Source organism: Glycine max, chromosome 13, assembly GCF_000004515.6.
Source record: "Glycine max cultivar Williams 82 chromosome 13, Glycine_max_v4.0, whole genome shotgun sequence".
NCBI classification, from domain to species: domain Eukaryota; kingdom Viridiplantae; phylum Streptophyta; class Magnoliopsida; order Fabales; family Fabaceae; genus Glycine; species Glycine max.
Genome location: NC_038249.2, coordinates 41,579,264 through 41,598,292, shown reverse-complemented (window position 1 = coordinate 41,598,292; position 19,029 = coordinate 41,579,264). Strand labels below are relative to the sequence as shown.

Here is a 19,029-nt window from a genome sequence, read left to right as displayed (position 1 = left end):
AAGGGGGTAGATAACAATGACAAACAGGCTTAGTACTTCAATATGCTTTTCAAATAACACGCAACTCCTGTAGGTTGGAGAGATGCAAAATACAAAATACAAATTGTATCTACACGTTATAATTACTAGGTATAGGATAAAGTTCTAGTTGAACTGACACAGGGCACGCTCAAGAAGCTAGTTGCCTGGAGCATTATTTACATTGTTTACAAGGAATTTCATGAATACATGGAAACTTGTATATGTAGCTATTTCATACATAAAGAAATACAGCAATAATTCGCCTGAATATTGAGGACCTATATCATCTTTCCGGTTACTTCTACGTCTTAAGTTGTATAGTTCATGATAATCTACCTGTGAAGTAAAGGAACGTTGACTGTCTTATACTAATAAATACCTTCATCACTGATGGTACCTTCCCGAAAAGTCTAATTCGTTTAGCTCTTGAAAATTGATGCTAGGATCTGGTGGGTTCACATTGAAAATGTCATCTTGAGACTGGTTTTGGTTATAGCAATTCAATTCTCTACTGGTCAACACTTTGCTAGTGGATCCATCCATTCTGTTCTCAGTGTTGAACTTCCTGTTAAAAGAAATGAGATTTCCATACTGTTCATCTTCACTGGATTTTCTTGTCAGTGGGTTGAAATAACTTTCCAAAGAAGGAATTGTCGCTTGAGAATTCACTTTAGTGAAATCATCTTCATAAACTGAAACTACATTGTTGCCTTTGCAGCCCTTAAAGCTAAGGTTTGGCATGCTTTCAGTGGGAGGAATAGGTCCACCAACAAGAATAGAGGCTATGATTTGATAGTCTTTGTATTGATAATCAGGGATCATGTCAGCCCGACAGTTCATGTTTGTTGGGTATTCTTCACTCCTTGGTAGTTTTGCAGACAAGTTTAGTTCATTAGGACTCTCTTGATTTTCACATGAATTCTTCGGAGAGTAGCCTTTATGTCGAACCCGGCATAGTACCCAGTCATCCAACTGTGACAGCAAGAGACATGCTTATTATTGCATCGAGTTCATGTACTATGAACAAGGGCATCACATTTTCACAAGAACGTATGAAAATAGTGTGAATAGACCTCGCGCGTTGCCTAGTAGAAACATAATGCTAGATATTTTTTTTCTTGGTATAAAATGATTTGTGTGCCGTAGCATTAATATATAGAATTTCAGTAACCATAAATCTAATTTACGTGCACAAAACTGAATTCTAAATTCATACCTTAGAGAACTTGTCCGGTCCATGCGGTTCATCAATGGAATCTATATTATACTTTACTATGCTGTTCAATAGGCTTTGTTATGAGTTTTTAGTAGAATGGTGAAAGGAGAAATGCCAAAATTGTATCCATGAAGTTGAAGTTAATTTGTTTATGTTAAAAAATAAAGAATTGTTAACTCATAGAATTAGTTTGATATCTCCTTAAAATTGGGAGTGAGATATGAAACCAAATGGAATCACTAGTTTGTGTAGTTCAAGCTCCATTTTGAAAGCAATTCTGCTATAAATATCCTGTTATCTTAAACTAGTTATTTTCTCCCCAAGAAACCAAAATGTTTGTTTACAACTTACAAGAACACTTACCCTCATGGAGCCTTTTAGCCTGGAGGATGTGGTGATTGTGTCAACCAATCTATACTCATTCATGATCCAATCCGTCTTAGCTCCCTTTGGAGGCCGACCTGAATAAAACACCAGAGCTTTCTTCACTCCTATGCGCTTTGATCCGCAAGAAGAAAGAATTGGCTTGTCAGTTCCAGTTGCCTTCCAGTATCCTGAGGCTGCAGCCCTGTTTGGCCTCAATCCATTTGGATACTTCCTGTCTCTCGGGCTAAAGAAATACCACTCTTCCTCTCCAAACAAGGACTTATCTGCACATTCACAACAAAAACAAAAAACAGATTGATTTTTCTCAACTATAATCTCAAAACAAGACTTAGTAAACACAAGAAGTGCATGGCAAAGGACAAACTCGGTAGCTCCCACGGGTTATACTTATAGAGATTAATTTCAGCTATAATGGAAGCTGGAAGTGGACGTGAACTGATCTTGTTTTGCAAGTAATGAACTATGAGTTCTTCATCAGAAGGGTGGAATCTGAAGCCAGGTGGAAAAGAGTAATTAGAACCCTGTTGATCTCCCTCCATCAAAGAAAATACTTTCCTCTTGACAAAAGGAGAGACCAAGGGAATCAATAAGTGCGATAATAGCAATTTGGCTCGCTTTAAATAAGACAGTAAAGTGTCATCTACTTATCCGCATTATTATATATATAATATTGCTCTAGTCCCATGCAGATATATTGCTAACATTGTGGAGAAGATATTAGGGACAGGAAACAATTAGTTGCATGTAAAGTTTGAGAGAAGAAGACACAGAAACCCATCAATTTGGCTTTACTCAATTAAATTGACCTTCACCTACGTACTAGATAGCAACTTGCGCATGAGAGGTAATATATTATCTGCCTAACACCTCATCAGCACAATGCATAGTAGTTCTGCTATAAATTGAGCTTTGCAGAAAATTGAAATTGAGATTTAAAATTGATATTGTGACATAATAAGTTAGTGTCACTTTCACAACGGTATTGTAGATAGTACTCTTGTGCAAAAAAGAAAAATGCATCCAAAATGAAGCAGATTCACAGGTGAAGATAAGTTACTTGTTTGATTGGATTACACAATGCAGACCAGCAATTTATATAGCCTCTGACACCGACTCTCTAATTCTCTATTAATCATTCATAGCTAATTATACCCCTGCTCCCGCACAAAAATAAAACATAAAAAAATAGCAAGGGTACCTAGGGCTTTTGTTTTTCTTATTGTTTGTTTTGCTAAGTTGAAGAACCCTCTTCAAGACTCGATTGATGAGAATAAGAGAATTGATACTATATTACTGTTATGGTATTACCAATTCCACTGGGGTCTTTCAAATTCCGTAGTTTGTAGATTTTTTTGTTTTTGCCAAATCAACTATGTAGGAGTTAAATTTAGACTCCTTTATTTTTCCATCTTTTCTATTTTCCTTTGATTAAGCTAAAAAATTTAATAATTTTTCTTTTATCATAATTTTTTTACCATCATAATTAAGATTTTTTACTCTCCCATAGAATATAGTCAATAGTCTCACAAGAATTTAAAGATGCTTTTGAGAGCTTAGTGAGTCTCATGTCATAGGTTTCTGCGCTAAGCTTCGGTCCTTGGAGAACTTCGCGAGTTGTCTTATTACAAAGACATAATAAAGCTTCTTCTGGTTCTTGAAATGTTAAGTGTTCTAATGCCTTGAAACTTCCTCATTTGAATATGAATATTAGCCTTGTCCTCATTTCTTGTCCTTTTTCCCTTCTTCTCCTGATGAAATAACACTGTAGAGTTTCCAAACAGTGAACTACTACTTATAAACCAAGTTACGTGGGGACTACACTACGCCTTAATTACATGAATACAGGAGTTTGTAACATTATTTTACATTAATCAAATGGTAACATAAAATGAAAAAAAAAGGTTCTTGCTGAACTAGAATCTCGCTAATAAAAATAGATCGAGATAACCAAAAGCAACAGGGGAAAGAGATTATCTTGATTCAAACTTTGCACTAGCATTTTGGTCGCAAACAAACCGATGAAACCCAGGTTTTCAATTTGTTCGTGACCAGCGAAAGCAGCTTTTGATTTGGAACTTACCTGGCATAAATACTCAAAACACAGCTTCACGTTGACATAAAAAAACTTAGTTCCAATCGATTTTGTTTGTCATCTTTTGCCCATTAGGACCTCGAATCCTAGGAGGGTGTTTTCATGCGTCCATCACTAAGTTATTTAATTAGTAGCCAAGCATTTTACTGTGTGCAGTGAGGTCCTCCAACTTCACATTATGTTTGATGAGTTTAATTTTAATAATAAAAAGTGTCTACTCTAATGGCATAGAGTTATGCTGGTGAGCTAATTGATTAATAATAAAACACAAAAACGATTTTAAAAAAAAATATAACTCAAACATGCATGTTTACAAAATCCTTAAATGATGAGTTGTTGAATAGGCGACACATTAAAAAAAAAGTAAATTTAAACATCTCATCAGTTATAGTTTTACTTAACTAATAATCTGCAACAATAAGAATCGGTCAAATTAATTATGGATATTTACTAAATAATAAAGAATTTTGAAATTGTGAATCATTAATCAATTTCGTCCTATTTGTTAATGTTATTTGATTGATGTCGTTAAAATAAATGAGTTAGTAAGTGACATGCATATGTGACAGCCAACTAAGCAACACATGACCGACGTGCCACATGAACGAAAGTTTTATTTCTTTAATCTAGTGACTAACTTAGAGGAGGAGCAATCTTAGCCATCAGATTATGAAACCATGACCATAGATTATGCTTCTCAATTAATTTAGTTAATCTGTGATTCTTTTTCGATCGTTTAGATCTGCTGTGTGATTGTGAGTGTTACCTCTGTAATGACACCAACCTCAACAATGTCACATCTTTCACACAGCTTAATCATGCCGGTTTCGCATAACTTGGTTTTTGTATTATCACGGTAACATTTTTTTATGAATAGATTAGATTAGTGATGCAGAACTAATAGACAGAAGAAAACCAAAGATATAGGAAAGGGAAAAGTTTACTATTATTCCACTAATGTATTGATTTTTTTTTTTCTTGTGATATAGCAACTATGTATGTGCTTAGTTAGATCTGATTATTAAAATTTCATGTCATGTTTTGTTTTTTTTTTTTCTTGTGACATACCAATCACTAAAATTAATTATTGATTCAAATTTCATTATCAGGTGACTATTTAAAAAGCTTTATTAATTTTTACTACACAAGATAAAATTCAACAATTCATATTTATTTTTTTCACTCTCATATTTAAAAGGACATCTCACTATATGCATTTTCATATATATATATATATATATATATATATATATATATATATATATATATATATATATATATATATATATATATATATATATATCAAATAAAAATTTCTGTTAGAAATGAAAATTATAAATATATAACATCTGATCATATTTAAATAGTAAAAAATAAATATATATAATTTTTTGTTATTGTTTAATTACTAATCATTACATTTGATTTTCTCACACTTTGATGATTTAAATTAACTTTTAATTTGAATCATCATGGTGAAAACTACAAATTTAACCATAATATTAGGTGGTTAGATTAATAGTTCTCACATCTGATTTTTCTTGCTGAATATGCTTTTTTATCTGTATATGTTTGTAATAAGTAAGAAAAATTATATAAATTTTTTCAGATATACGAACAATGGTGTTTTTTTATGCAATATTGTTAATCTTATGAGATGTTTAATTTAATATATTCAATCTATTTTTTTAATTCTCTATCTATGCTCACATAATTAATACTCAACTAATCTTATGAGAGGTTTAATTTATTTTGAAGAGCTGTGCTATTTGGTTCCAATTAAAAGAGCAATTATGAATTTTAATATCAAATCAAATCTGTATTGCATCAGTTAAAAGAGATGAAGGAGAAAATAGAATATGTATTGATTACATTCAATGTGTATATAGTTATTATCTTAGGAAGTTATATGATATGTATGCATATTTGAATTTGAATTACTTCTTATCTTTTTTTTTTAGAGGAATTGATTCTTATCTTAATAACTACGGTAAGTTTCACAAATCCTTTCCTATCGATATTTACACGTCCTATTTTCTTCTTTCTTTCTTGGTATCAATTGTTAGTCAGAAAGTGGTGATTCTGATTAAAGCTGGAAAGATTTAGATCAAAGGGAAACGAAATTTTAGACTTGAACAATTTCAAGTGACAGTTTAGAAATATTCTAAACCTTCAGGTAAAAAACATTGATGATGGTGTTACTGATAATAAATACAAGAGGGAGGAGTTTGATTTTTTTCTCTTTCTCTAACCCTGAGGAGGCTAATAATCTTGTAAGTACATTTCATGGCTAGCTTCATGTAAGACCCTCTCTTTATTTCTCTTTTTGTTTTCATCTTCTTCCTCTCTTTACCTTAACACACTCTCACTAAGTTTTTCAAAGAAAACTCGTCCAATTTGAACTCTAAAAATTGTAGTGATGTTTTAATTTTATATCTTGCAGGCGGGAACGTTCCTCTTAACTCTTGAGGTAAGATTAAGTATGCTTATTTTGCGCTATATATACTCTATCCAAGTGTTGGGTTTAGGGTAGAGAATTGTTTGTAGCTAAGGAATTCTTCAATCTTCATAATCAGATTTGAGGTGTAGTATATTCAGTTTGAAGATTTGTTAATTCATATCTCATACTTGACTTTGTTTGTAGTTAGATCCTTGAGGTCTAATTCAAAACACATCAATAATGATCAAATATTAGTTTATTTATGTTCTTTCAGTAATTTTAATTTTGAAAGCTTTACGCCAAAACAAAACTTATAATTGAACAAAATTTGAGGTTGCAACCAAAACAAAACTCATAATGATCAAATATTAGTTTATTTATGTACTTTTCATAATTTTTTGGGGACACATGTCTATGTGAGTTGTGACCCCTACTCATTGATAACTTCATCACATACTTTACTTAAATTGTAAAATGATCGTTGCATTGTAAATATTAATCATTTCTTTTTTAGTATAGGCAAGGAAAGGATGATAATTTTGAGTAGAAAAGAGATGGACAAATTCGTTAGCTTTCTCGATCAACTTAATCTACGTTATTGTTTATTTAAAATAAATGTTAAATAATTTTTTTATATAGAAATCTCTCTTTTTGTCGGATAAAATAAATTAGAAAATAATATTTGTGTTCAAATTTGTATCCTTCCGAATATTATTCAAGGCCCTCGCTATTGATTTCTGTTCATTCTAAGTAACAAGGATATTAAATTATTTTATTAAAGTTGTGTGTTTGTGTTATATGTATATGATCATTTTATTTGTATTATGTTTATGTGCGTCGTTTTTTTATATATAAATGATCAGTGTTAAGTCTTGATAATTTATATATAAATTGTTATAAAAAATTATATATAAATGTATAACCTAGAATTTATTTTCATCCCAAGTACTTTAAACCCAATGCGTGTAAAATTTGTGATAAAAAATTCAACATTATAATTAATAAAAAAAATTAAATAAATTGAGAAAGCAAACACATTTGATTCGGAGATCCAAAAGACCTTTCTGTTTTTCTCTTTATTCTTCAAATTGTTACAAGGTTTTTTTTTGCTGAGTTATATTGTTTATATATATACGTTTTTTTAACATCTTTTTATAACGCATTTTTTTCTTTTTATCTTTCTTTTAGTTGTCTTTTTTTTTTTTTTTGGGGGGGGGGGGGGGGGGGATTCGTTCTTATTTTAGTTGTCTAAAAAGCTATACAAATGGAATTTCTGTTTTTCTTTATTTTGGATAATGCAAACACTCACAATGTTAAGTACGTATCTTTTTAAGTTACTTATCTATAACATATTTCCAAAACATTTTCTTACAACTTATCTTTTCTATCACATTATATATATTCATATTCACGCATGACGCACTTTTTCGCTTATTTTTACACCTCTTCTAGTTGCCAATAGTTATTAAAAAAAAAAAAAAATTGATGGGAATATAATTTCACTGTTGTTTTCGCGTCTGTTGTTGAATTACCCAGGAAACAAGATGAATAATTTTAATAATATGATTTGTTGCCTTATTAGACAATAATCATAACTAGCAAAGAGATAAGATATACCTGTATTATTGCGTGTTGTACAGGTATCGTTTTGATGGCTAAAGAGATTTGATGGGAACGGGAAATAGAGTTTCCCAAGTATTATTGGATGCCAAAGATGACGATTCTTAGATTTAGGGGTTTGAAAAATCTGATTGTTTTACTCTTTGATACCGGGAGGTTGGAGTTATTAAAACATCTAAAACCCTAAGGATTTAGCTGTAATCAATTGAAATACCAGGATTTAATCAAACGTTTATAAATAATATAGTAATTTTTGGTAAAAAAAAATTTACATATTAATATAACCAAAATAAGTTACTTTTGCTATTCGAAATGAGTTGGGTCTAATTTGTTGACCTTTTTTTTCTAATTATAAATAACTAGTTGCACACTTTAAAATAACCAATTATTTATGTGACTTTTCTTACTATATGTTTCTTATATCTAATCTAAAACTGACATAAAAAATAATTTTAAAAAATATATTTCTAACTTTTACGCTGATTTCTGACACACACACGTATATATTAATTTAAATATCTTAACTTGAACAGGGTTTAATTACAATGCCTACATGTGAACATTCTCCCTAAATTTGAAAAATCGGATTTCAAACTCGTCACAAACAATGGAGTATTTTAAGAATTGATGAAATACCAGCACAGAGATAGCTAGACGTGGAATAGTATTTGGGATCCCCCATTAACATCTGGAATTATTAGATGCCAAAGCCAAAAAAAAGCAGAAGCAAATCGATAAAAATAACCATGGATGCATGCTTAGCCCCGATTATTATTTATTTCTTGATCACGTTCACGTGCAACTTTTTATCGTCGAGGTACTATCGACGTACCATAGATTAAATTGGATACGTGATGAATGTGAATACGATTTTTTTTCAATAGAAGATTTGTAAAATGTGTTTGATTCTTGAACTTTCACTTCAATAGAATTAAACTAGATTCTGGTTTATATATACTTTTAAATTAATGAGTTTAATTTTTTAACTTTTAAAATATGTGAATTTAGTTTCATATATTTAAAAAAAATTAAAGAACTGAACTCATCAATTCAAACATATAAAAATCAAATTCAATTTTAGCTGAAAAATTCGAAATTTAAAAACACATTTATTTTTCTCATTATTATTTTTTCTGGTCTAAAGAAAGAAGACAAACATGATAATAAATAATAAAAAAAAGACAAAAAAATTGCACAGGAGACCAGATCATGATGTGGGCCACGGGGACGAATTTATGGAGAAAAGTGAAGCAATATGATTGATTCTAGCTCACGAGGTATCTTAGCTTATTTTCCGACATTCAGTTTCTTTTTTTAGGTTTATTTATTATTTGTTTGATTATTTGATAAATAATTTTTAATAATTTTAAGTAATTTTTTAAAATATTAATTTAAATAACTTTTTTTTTATTAAAACGAGGTACCAAGCCCCGAAACAAAACTACACAGATCTAACTAAACTAATATAGGAAAAGATAATCCCATAACATCTAATAGTGTTTTTTAAAATATTAGTTTTTAATTTTTAATATTTATTTTATTTTTATGTTTGATATATTTATTAATTTATTAATTATTATTTTTAAATAAATCATGAAAATTTTTAAATTTTCAACTATTAGCTTCTAATTATTTTTTTTTAATTTTTAACTTTTAGTTAATTTTTTTCAAATATAGCCTTATACTCCCTCCTTTAAAAAAAAATTGAAAGATTTTTTTACATCAACTAAGAAAGTAAATATTCCAATAAAATTAGTATTTATTAGAGAATAATTTTACTAAAATATTCATATTCTTTCTATTAATTTAAATAAATATATTATTAAGTCTTTAAAGATAACACTATTCATTAAAAAAAATTAAAACAAATATTTAAATATGTCATTAAAAAGTGAGAATATTAATTAATTTAATTTTTTTCAAAAGCTAAAACTGTTGTCATTTTGGGCGGCGGGAGTGGTTTTGTGCTAATTACCGCAATATTAAATAAAATAAGTCTCATTGTTTAAAAAAAAATAAAATATATATATATATATATATATATATATATTCAAAATTTTGAAAATATAAAAATATCAAATTCTTCATAAGTAAAATGAAAAAAAAAAACTATATAATAGGAAAATTTTAAATTATTATTAATTCTCTTAGAAATAATAATTAAACATTATAATATATGTTTTAATTTATAATATTTTAAACATGCGTTGAAGAGAGGGATACAGTCTTAATCATAAAAAAAAAGGAATATAGTCTTAGAGGGATGTTTGTGCCGATCTAAGAATCATATTTTCATCTCAATGAAGTATCATATTAAATATCTATAATATAAATAAAGTTTAAATATATTTTTCGTAGTTGTTTTTTATTTTTTTTATTTTAATCCTTACAAAATATTTTTTTTTATTTTTTGTTTTAAAATATTTTAAATAATATTTTTTTATTGTTCAAAATATTTTTTTTTACTGTTAAAAGTACTATTTAAAATTCTTTAAGAATGTAAAATAAAAAAATATTTTACAAGCACTAGAACGAAAAAAAATATAAAGATGAAAATAAAATAATTGTGAAATTAATTAGCAAAACTAAATATGTATTTAAGTCTAAAAAAATTATCTGTTAAATCAATTTAAATTTAAATATGAATATTCATTTGTAAAAATGTATAGAAATGAATGTGATGATATTTTTTTATTCAATCCAGTCATATTTGAGCATATTTAATACATTAATTTGATAATACTAAAATTTAAATCTTATTTTAATAACTTAATATCTAATATTAAAACTGAAAAGTCATATCCATTATTATTGCCATTTAAGATTCTCATCTAGTCATCTTCGTTACTATGCGTTATACTGGAGCTAGGCCACCTTGTTTCAACTTTCAAGTAACAGTTACGAATATTCAGATAGAGATAAATACTAAAATTATTATTGGTTCAAATATAAAGATAAAAAGAATTGTTTTTTTGTAAGACACAGATATAAAAACGAATATATTATATATTATTATAAATATAGTGTCCAATCTGCTGCAATCGTGATCGTATTAGACACTACAACCGGTACCCGTCATCTCGTGGCTTTGTAGTATCAAACTTTCTCTCTCTCAAACTCAATCGTTTTTCTCTTGTGGGCTCCGTTCCCATTCCCAACCAGTTAAGACTCACGGACAGCATCACCACCACCCTCTTTCTCTCTCTTCCATCTTTGTCCTGAGATTATATATACTATTAAACTATAATATAATAATCATGCAATTATGGTATAATCGTTTTCACTTGGCTGTAAAGTCTCATTATATTTGTATACTACTCTAAAATGGACTGAATGTTTTTTTTTATATATATATATATTCAGAAATACAGATATCAAAGAAAATTTATAACAACGGCATGGTTTAACAAATTAAGTTAGATCTGTCTTTCAGGCACAGATTAAAAGTAATGTACTAAGGATAACGGTAATTTCTATTAATTAAAAAAAGAGAAATAATACTTGTACAATAAAAAAAATTAAAATTTGAAAAGTAAGGTAAAAGAAAGAGATAAGCACAAAAAATGTGTTGTATAAATTAATTGTTGCATGATGAGTATCACAAATCAATTTACTCATCAAATTTAGAAAAGGGCCAGAACTAGCAGGAAACAAGAAGACAGCTAACTAATTAACGAATAAAAGAGATGGGCGATCATCGACCAGCAAATGAAAGAAAAGAAAATCTGGGGGAACATTCAAATATTTTGCAACCCCGGCCCAATCCAAAACCCATCCCATGTTTTGCCAAAGCATCTGTTGGGAAATTTATCTCCCTGAATATATTGTGCCCAGAAAGCCTATGGCTTAAAGCACAGATTTTGTTAATCAGAGAGCTAGCTGGGTGCAACTTAGAGCATCTACCAAGAATTTTATTTATTTAAAGATTTAAAACTTTCACCATATTTGATCTTATGAAAAAGTAAAATAATTAATGCATGCTATAACAAAAAATATTGAAAGAACCAATGAGACAACACTTTAATTAACATTAATTTGAAATATTAAATTAATTGTAATTGATATTTTATTAAGATGTTATATAAACCTAAGTTAAATATATGAAATTTATCAGGAAGGTCTCTCTTCCAAAAACATTAGCAAGTACTCTAGGTAATGGCAAGGTGAAGAAGCAATGCTAGTTGCTAGCTCCATATGAGTCTACGAAATTAAGAAAGATATATGCATATATAGATGTATATGAAATTGAAAGTTTGATTGATGAATGCACGTGCTGGGTCTAACGCAAATAACAGTGTGAAGTGCCTCGGAAGCTCGTATAATTTGACTCGCTAGAATTACACTGTTACTTTGATTAGTAGTATAGAAGCTAGCTATTGCCTATTGGTATATATAGAGCTCGAAAGCGATAGGCAGAGAGAAAAGTGGTCCAGCTTAGTCTATGGCTGACTGACACCCACAGCAGCCGTGTTGATAAGGAGAGAAATTTAATAACACATTCAGTGGGCAACAATTTCTTTATTAATTATTCCCTTTCTCTCCTCTCTTTCACCAATTCTCCAAAATTTCAACCCCCCAAACTCAAGATTTGTGCTGTCAGAGCGATTCACATGTACGTCCCAATTTCATTTTCTTCTATAATATATCTATGTACCTTTTCTTGTCTCAAATCCATAATTAAATAAATGTTTCTATTTTTTTTTATAAAAAAAATCTTGGATGTTTTACTTTGTTTATGCAGTGCCTGTGTTACGGTTGTCTGCTTTCAAAGCTTTTGAAGTTGTACTTTCGGAATTTGCAAGGTAGTGTTGTTTAGGACACTTCAATTTTCTTCGGTTCCAAAACATGATGTCTCAAGAAGCAATATCTGTTCCTTCCAACAACCTCAGAGACCCCTCGGTTCAACTTCATGAACCAAACTCAAACTCAAATTCAAACCCTAATAATCCTAACCCTAATTCACTTAAGAGAAAAAGAAGCCTACCCGGAACACCAGGCAAGTTATTCAACTCCTTCATGTTATATATGCACTGTTGTAATTCTTAATTAATTGAGAAAAATATTATATATGATTAATTACGGGTTAATCAAACAAATCAAGCAGATCCGAATGCAGAAGTGATTGCTCTGTCGCCAAAGTCGCTGATGGCGACCAACCGATTCATCTGCGAAGTGTGCAACAAGGGTTTCCAGAGGGACCAGAACCTGCAGCTGCACCGGCGAGGGCACAACTTACCGTGGAAGCTGCGGCAGAGAAACAAGGAAGAGGTGGTGAAGAAGAAGGTGTACGTTTGTCCAGAGAAGAGTTGTGTGCACCACGACCCTTGCAGAGCCCTGGGAGACCTCACCGGAATAAAAAAGCACTTCAGCAGAAAGCACGGTGAGAAGAAGTGGAAGTGCGACAAGTGCTCCAAGAAATACGCTGTTCAATCTGACTGGAAAGCCCATAACAAGATTTGTGGGACTAGACAGTACAAATGTGACTGTGGCACAATATTCTCCAGGTAGCTATATTAATACTACTACCCCACTTCTTCAATATATTATCAACCTCATTCAATTAACTATATATTAGCTAGTACTTCATTTGTTGCTTTAATTATGTTCATTGCAGTCAAAGAAGCTCAACATCCTTATGCATATATGTTTAATTATGAGTATAAGTTAATTTAATTTGTCAAGCTATTTATGGCACCAGATAAAATATGTATAATGTGTCTAATTCGTTGAATTTAATGCATGCCGGGACATGAATTAAATGCTTAAAGTTTTGACTTGAGAAACGGAGAATTAATGTTGAGGAATTAATTGTTATACTTGTGTGACATTAATTCAGGAAGGACAGCTTTGTAACGCACGGAGCCTTTTGTGACGCCATGGCGGAACAAAATGCGAGGCTTCCGGCGGTTTTATCAAACCTTGGAAGCGAGATTTTGATGAATGCTGCTCAAGGTCCAAGAGTAATGCCACAGGCTTTGCAATTACATGGGTTTCATAATTCAGAGTTTGGTGGGCCAGGCTCAGAACCATACATGGGGAATTTTGCGGATGTGAACCATGTCGAGCATAATAAGCTAAGGATGCCACTATGGCTAGACCAGACCAATAATATTCCTCTTCAGCTTAATCATCATCATCATCATCATCCTCTAAGCGTCTCAAGCAACAACTCTTCAAGTTTGTTCTCACCAGGAACAACCTTGGCTGAGGCAAACAACATGTTTGGGACATCATCGTCGTCACAGGGACAGTGGCTGAATTACCGATACCACCCAGAAGCATCATTTACACATGCCAACGTTTCTATTCCTCATGGACTGAAGCTAGAGCAAGAAGAAAACAAAGGGGACTTGTCGCATAGTGTGAGCTCTTTGTACCAAAGTCACATGGAACCTACAAGGATGAGTGGTGGTAATAATAATTTGGCCTTCGACAACTCCAACTTTGGCCTGTTGGACCCGAACATGTCAAGCACGTCCAGCAACAACAACAACCGCTACAACAATAACGTGGTTGAAATTCAGAAATTGTTCAAGCAAGGAAACCAGGCTGTTGAGAACTTCAACCACATGGTGAATTCCCAAGCAAGCACCAACAATATTATTGGAGGTGGGTTTTCATTGAGTAGCACCAAGGGTTTGGAGCACATGGTGATGCCGCGGATTGAAGAGTGGGAGAGTGGAGAACCAGAAATAATGCAGAAGCAACAACTACGTTCAAGTACTTCAAACGCTACTGAAGAGCACTTAACCAAAGATTTCATGGGTATTGGACCAGTGATCAACCTGCAAAGCCAGTTCCGTGGACATTACTGATCATCGAGCGGGCGAGCTAGGTTCAAAATAATTAATGAAGCTATAAGGTTAAGGTAGTGAAGTTGTGTGATACATAAGTACGTGTAGCAGATGATATCTACTCAAGGTTTTAAAAATCGATCCATGACTGTAACTTGATCACGATTAGGATCATATTAATCATGCACATTTATTCATAATTTGTCACCATATCAACAAATACGATAAAATCGCAGTCCGACAAAGCCGCAACCTTGTATGTACGTACCTCAAAGTCACGATAACAATGAGATGATTAGGGGCATGATACCGAGTCGGATTCGGAAGCATGCACAGTGCACAGGGTGATATCACGTGATCATAAATATCGATATCATAAAGCCATCCCGTGAAGGAAGTGGGGGCCATTGCGTTTTGGAAGAGACAATATATATTCCCTGCATTCTATGCTGTGCTTGGTGTATTGTATATTGTTAATTAAGGTTAAGAATTAATTTGCCTGGTTTAATTTCTTTTAAGTTTTAGCTTCTTGTAGTTGATTTATAATGTATTATTATTATTATTACAGGGCAAACAAGTAGATACACGTACACAAAGCGCTTTCCTCCATGAATGTTGTAGAAACTGTTGCACTTACGTGCGTTGATTGAATAATGGCTTAGTTGATTATCTTAATAGTCGATCACTCGCTTTCTTGACCTATGTGTCAATTTTAAGATAAAATATTATCAGGTCATTTAGAATTATAATAGTCACACTAATTAATTTATGTTTTATATATAATTAAGTGTTATTAAGAAAAATTCAATTTACTTTATTTTTTGTCTTAATCGAGTTATTTATTATATATATCTGTCACTTAATTTACTTTTTTTTATCTTTTTTTTTCCTACCCCATTTACTCCAAAATGAGGTGCGCCCATTTTTCTTTTCCATATTATTGAGTGATGAATAATTAAATTTTACAATTAAAATTAAGATATGTTTTATAGTATATAATTAAAAATAATATTATGTTATTCATTAAATTAAGAAATTTCATTATTAATTTATAATTATTAGAAGAAGTATAATTTAAAAATATATATACAGCCAAAACGGATTTGCACAACTCAGAATATAATTCAATCTCATCTTCAGATATCATTTTTCAAATCTCATAAAGTATTTCTTTGGTTCAACATTCTGAAACATTAAAATGCACCTCAATTTCTTCTTTAACTTAGCTCATGCTACGTTGATACAACTTTACTGGCTACAGTGTCTTGGCTATTATGACCTACTTTATTTGTTTTCGTGACCTTTGGGTGGCAGTGAACTGCTTTCCTCCTGAAATAAAATACTATATAAAGAGGCAAAAGCTTTCTTTCCAGCTATGTCAGTTTTGTTGTTTTTCACACTCACATATATTATCTGATGTACAACAGCATCACGAGTGATTCAACAATTAAACGAAGTGATTTGTACAGTAGTTTGATCCGGAAACATATTAAAGGAGTGTCGAAATTTTTTTTTCCTTCATTTATATAATTGTTTAAAATTTAAATGTCTAATTTTAAATAAATAAAAACTTTTAAAAATTTGGTCCAAATAATAATAATAATGATTTTAAAATATTTATTATTTTTACTCACAATTTTATATTTAAATTTCAATTACATAATTTTTAATAATTGTTTGTCTCGGGATAACAGAATCAAAAGATGCCGTGAATAACATATCATTTTATTAGTTTAAACATTAAATAATTTACATTTTTTTACTAGATTTCTTACCTTTTATCTTTTTCATAGATATACATGCATATAAAAAAAATTTAATTACTAAATAGATCACTATTTTTTACGAATTCTTTTAATAAATTCCTGTTTTTTTTTTAAAAAAAAAAAGTTGGCCCATGAAATTATCTTTCAGTGGTTTAAAACTACCATAAAACGATAATTTGTGGTAGTTTTAAAAATCTTAAGAACTCAATTAAATAATAATAATTTAAGAATTAATTTCTAAATTTACGATTAATTTAGAACTTCCTTACTAGTTTAATCTATAAAAATACTCGTATAAAATTAAAAGAGACAACAATAAGTTTTCGACTTTAATTGTACATAAAATATTTTCAACAAATATTTGAATTAAAACTCCTTTACCTCCGACCTGATTTAATTGTTAATAGTCCGTATGTTCATAACAAATGCTAAAACATAAAGTTATATAGCGTTAGACCATACGACTGTTATTAAAAAAGAGAGAGAGAGAGAGAGAGAAATTCACAGGACTGTTTTTTCTGCACTTTAGATATCACACTGACTTTTTATATATATATTTTTTTGAATTTCATTTTCTTGATTTATTCGTTTGGAATGAAACCACAATACCATGTACGAGAGTCCGAATCAGCAAGAATTTCTCTCCATCCGGCTAGCTCTATCCAGCAAGAATGAAGACTGTTAGATTGTAATTTAATGGCTGAGATTAAAACTTAAAAGAAGATGCTCTGCAAAACCAATTGGCAGCAACTTGGGACCAGGAAAATTTGGAATGATATATGATGCTTTTTGAAATGTAATGATTCTGTGAATAGATCTCTGATGTTCAATATTTTTTTTTGAATTGTTATGTCCTATATTTATCTCCTGTCTTATCACTTCTAAAAAAAGAAACGCCCACGTTTAAAATGGGCCGCAGTAAATGGTCCTTAACATATGAGACGAGTCCTATTCTACAATCAGATAACGACTTTTTAACATATCTACCCGATATGAATGCCCAAGCTATATATATCACCATGTTCGTTCAATTTAAGATGCAAGTTGCAGCCTAATCAACAAAACAGACATACATTACATAAATACGTCCCCAAATGCTCCAAAGTAAATGTCAAAACCCAAACTATATATGCACAAAAAAACAATCACAAACTCGATCGTGACTCAAATCCTCATATCGTGACTCCAAGAGCAAGAACAAGAACAATAGTCATCCACAGTATTTTCTCCACCTTCTTCAAACTCACAGAACCCGCAGAACTAGCATCCACCGGAACAACATCATCACCGCTACCACTTTTCCCGCTCCCGCCGGCGGACGAGCCCGTTTCACCGGATTTCGGCGAAACTCCGTTCGTCGGCGAGGGATCCTTAGCCTTTGAAAGCACAAAATCAAGCGGAACAAGCACTTTATCCACCTGATAAACAGCAAGCTTGTTGTCAGTCTAAACAGTACCTGTCACGGTGGCGTTAACGGCGCCGGTGGCCATGCTAACTCGGCTGCCGGCGTAGGTGGTGACGTTGAGTTGGAGCCTTGGGGAGCCATCGCCGGCTTGGGTCTGAACGGGGTTGGTGAGACTGTTGAAGTTGGAGATGGAGAGATGAAAGAAGAGAGAGTGTGGAACTGAAGAAGCTCCACTTTTTGTCTATCGTTAAGAGAGTTTAGAAAACCTGGTTTTTGCTTTGAGAATGCACTGTCTTCTGGAGCGAAAAGGGTTAGTCCTGAAGAAGATGAAGTGATGAGTTGTGAGTTGAGTTGGGTGGTTTTTTAACAAACCGGTGAGTACGGAGAATCTCTTGGCTTTGGGAAATGTCTATGGTGGGAGGTTTCGGGGTGGCGGAGACAGGAGAACCCGCGGGTGATGTGGGTACAAGGGGAACCGTGTTCATTCCTTGCGTTGGTGGATCGGAGGTTGAACCGGGGAGAGTTTTTGAGCTGATGTTGTAAGGGTGTTGATGGATAACTAGTACAAGTGAGACAGAGAAGCCTTTATCCTTAACCATCAATTTTAGTACGTGCATGATTGGGAAGGAAGTGTGTTTAGATAAAGTAAAAATGCTACTATCCTAGGCTAGCTACTTGAGAGTTGAGAGTGAGTTTCCTTTGTTTCTGTTGTTCGTGTCAGGAAAAAGGCCTAAGGGACTTTCTTTTTATATTTGTTGCCATGGGAGGAAATAATTGATAATCATAATCATGGTTTTAAATTTGTGGGTGTGATCACGTTCCGATGAGTCCAAATTTTTTTTACATTACAGATAATTATGAAAAAATATGACTAATGCAGTTATAATTGTTAAAATGTCTTAACGTGGCAGTTACAATTGCGATTGAGAATTTAAAATCATGATCATAATTATAGGTGGCACTTCATTTAAAGAGAATGGACGAAAGGTGGTGAATCAATTATGGTTTAGACGTCACAGAATCATTGAGAAATCATTTGAAGGTGGGAGATGGAGAAGTGTCATCGGGGATATTGTGATGTGCACCTATTTTGTCGCATTAATATTGTTACATCTCGAGTTGTCATCGGTTAGATATACGTGTGTATGGGATGTAATTTGAAAGGTGGTGACTCTAAATATTTAGGTTGGATAACTTGCTTCAATAAGGAGGAAATGATGATGTTATCAATCTGACAGGAGTTTAGTTTGGATTGAGAAAATTATTAGAATCTTTGTTTCCGAGGCAG

At 31.6% G+C, this 19,029-nt stretch overlaps 2 protein-coding genes and 1 pseudogene across 2 annotated transcripts; 1 reads left to right on the top strand and 2 right to left on the bottom strand.

The window, feature by feature from the left end:
* Positions 1-29: 29 nt before the first annotated feature.
* LOC100817193 (NAC domain-containing protein 68) lies at positions 30-2,278 on the bottom strand. Its single transcript, XM_003541950.5, has 3 exons — positions 1,989-2,278; positions 1,601-1,887; positions 30-993 (listed from the first exon to the last, which is right to left on the bottom strand). Exons 1-3 carry the CDS (start codon positions 2,161-2,163, stop codon positions 406-408), a joined length of 1,050 nt encoding a protein of 349 aa, XP_003541998.1. The 5' UTR covers positions 2,164-2,278; the 3' UTR covers positions 30-405.
* A 9,934-nt stretch (positions 2,279-12,212) lies between these two features.
* LOC100811687 (zinc finger protein BALDIBIS) lies at positions 12,213-14,767 on the top strand. Its single transcript, XM_003543428.5, has 4 exons — positions 12,213-12,388; positions 12,518-12,772; positions 12,881-13,280; positions 13,613-14,767. Exons 2-4 carry the CDS (start codon positions 12,622-12,624, stop codon positions 14,589-14,591), a joined length of 1,530 nt encoding a protein of 509 aa, XP_003543476.1. The 5' UTR covers positions 12,213-12,388; positions 12,518-12,621; the 3' UTR covers positions 14,592-14,767.
* A 2,477-nt stretch (positions 14,768-17,244) lies between these two features.
* Positions 17,245-18,519, bottom strand: LOC100816658 (fasciclin-like arabinogalactan protein 11; annotated as a pseudogene).
* Positions 18,520-19,029: the final 510 nt, after the last annotated feature.

What these genes read in the sequence shown, in the direction of transcription:
- LOC100811687 (XM_003543428.5), top strand. Translation starts at nt 12,622, where the DNA reads ATGATGTCTCAAGAAGCAATATCTGTTCCTTCCAACAACCTCAGAGAC. An exon ending in AAGCCTACCCGGAACACCAG is followed by an intron (nt 12,773 to 12,880) that starts GCAAGTTATTCA and finishes CAAATCAAGCAG; the next exon opens with ATCCGAATGCAGAAGTGATT. An exon ending in TGTGGCACAATATTCTCCAG is followed by an intron (nt 13,281 to 13,612) that starts GTAGCTATATTA and finishes ACATTAATTCAG; the next exon opens with GAAGGACAGCTTTGTAACGC.
- LOC100817193 (XM_003541950.5), bottom strand. Translation starts at nt 2,163, where the DNA reads ATGGAGGGAGATCAACAGGGTTCTAATTACTCTTTTCCACCTGGCTTC. An exon ending in TAACCCGTGGGAGCTACCGA is followed by an intron (nt 1,888 to 1,988) that starts GTTTGTCCTTTG and finishes GTGAATGTGCAG; the next exon opens with ATAAGTCCTTGTTTGGAGAG. An exon ending in GGCTAAAAGGCTCCATGAGG is followed by an intron (nt 994 to 1,600) that starts GTAAGTGTTCTT and finishes TTGCTGTCACAG; the next exon opens with TTGGATGACTGGGTACTATG.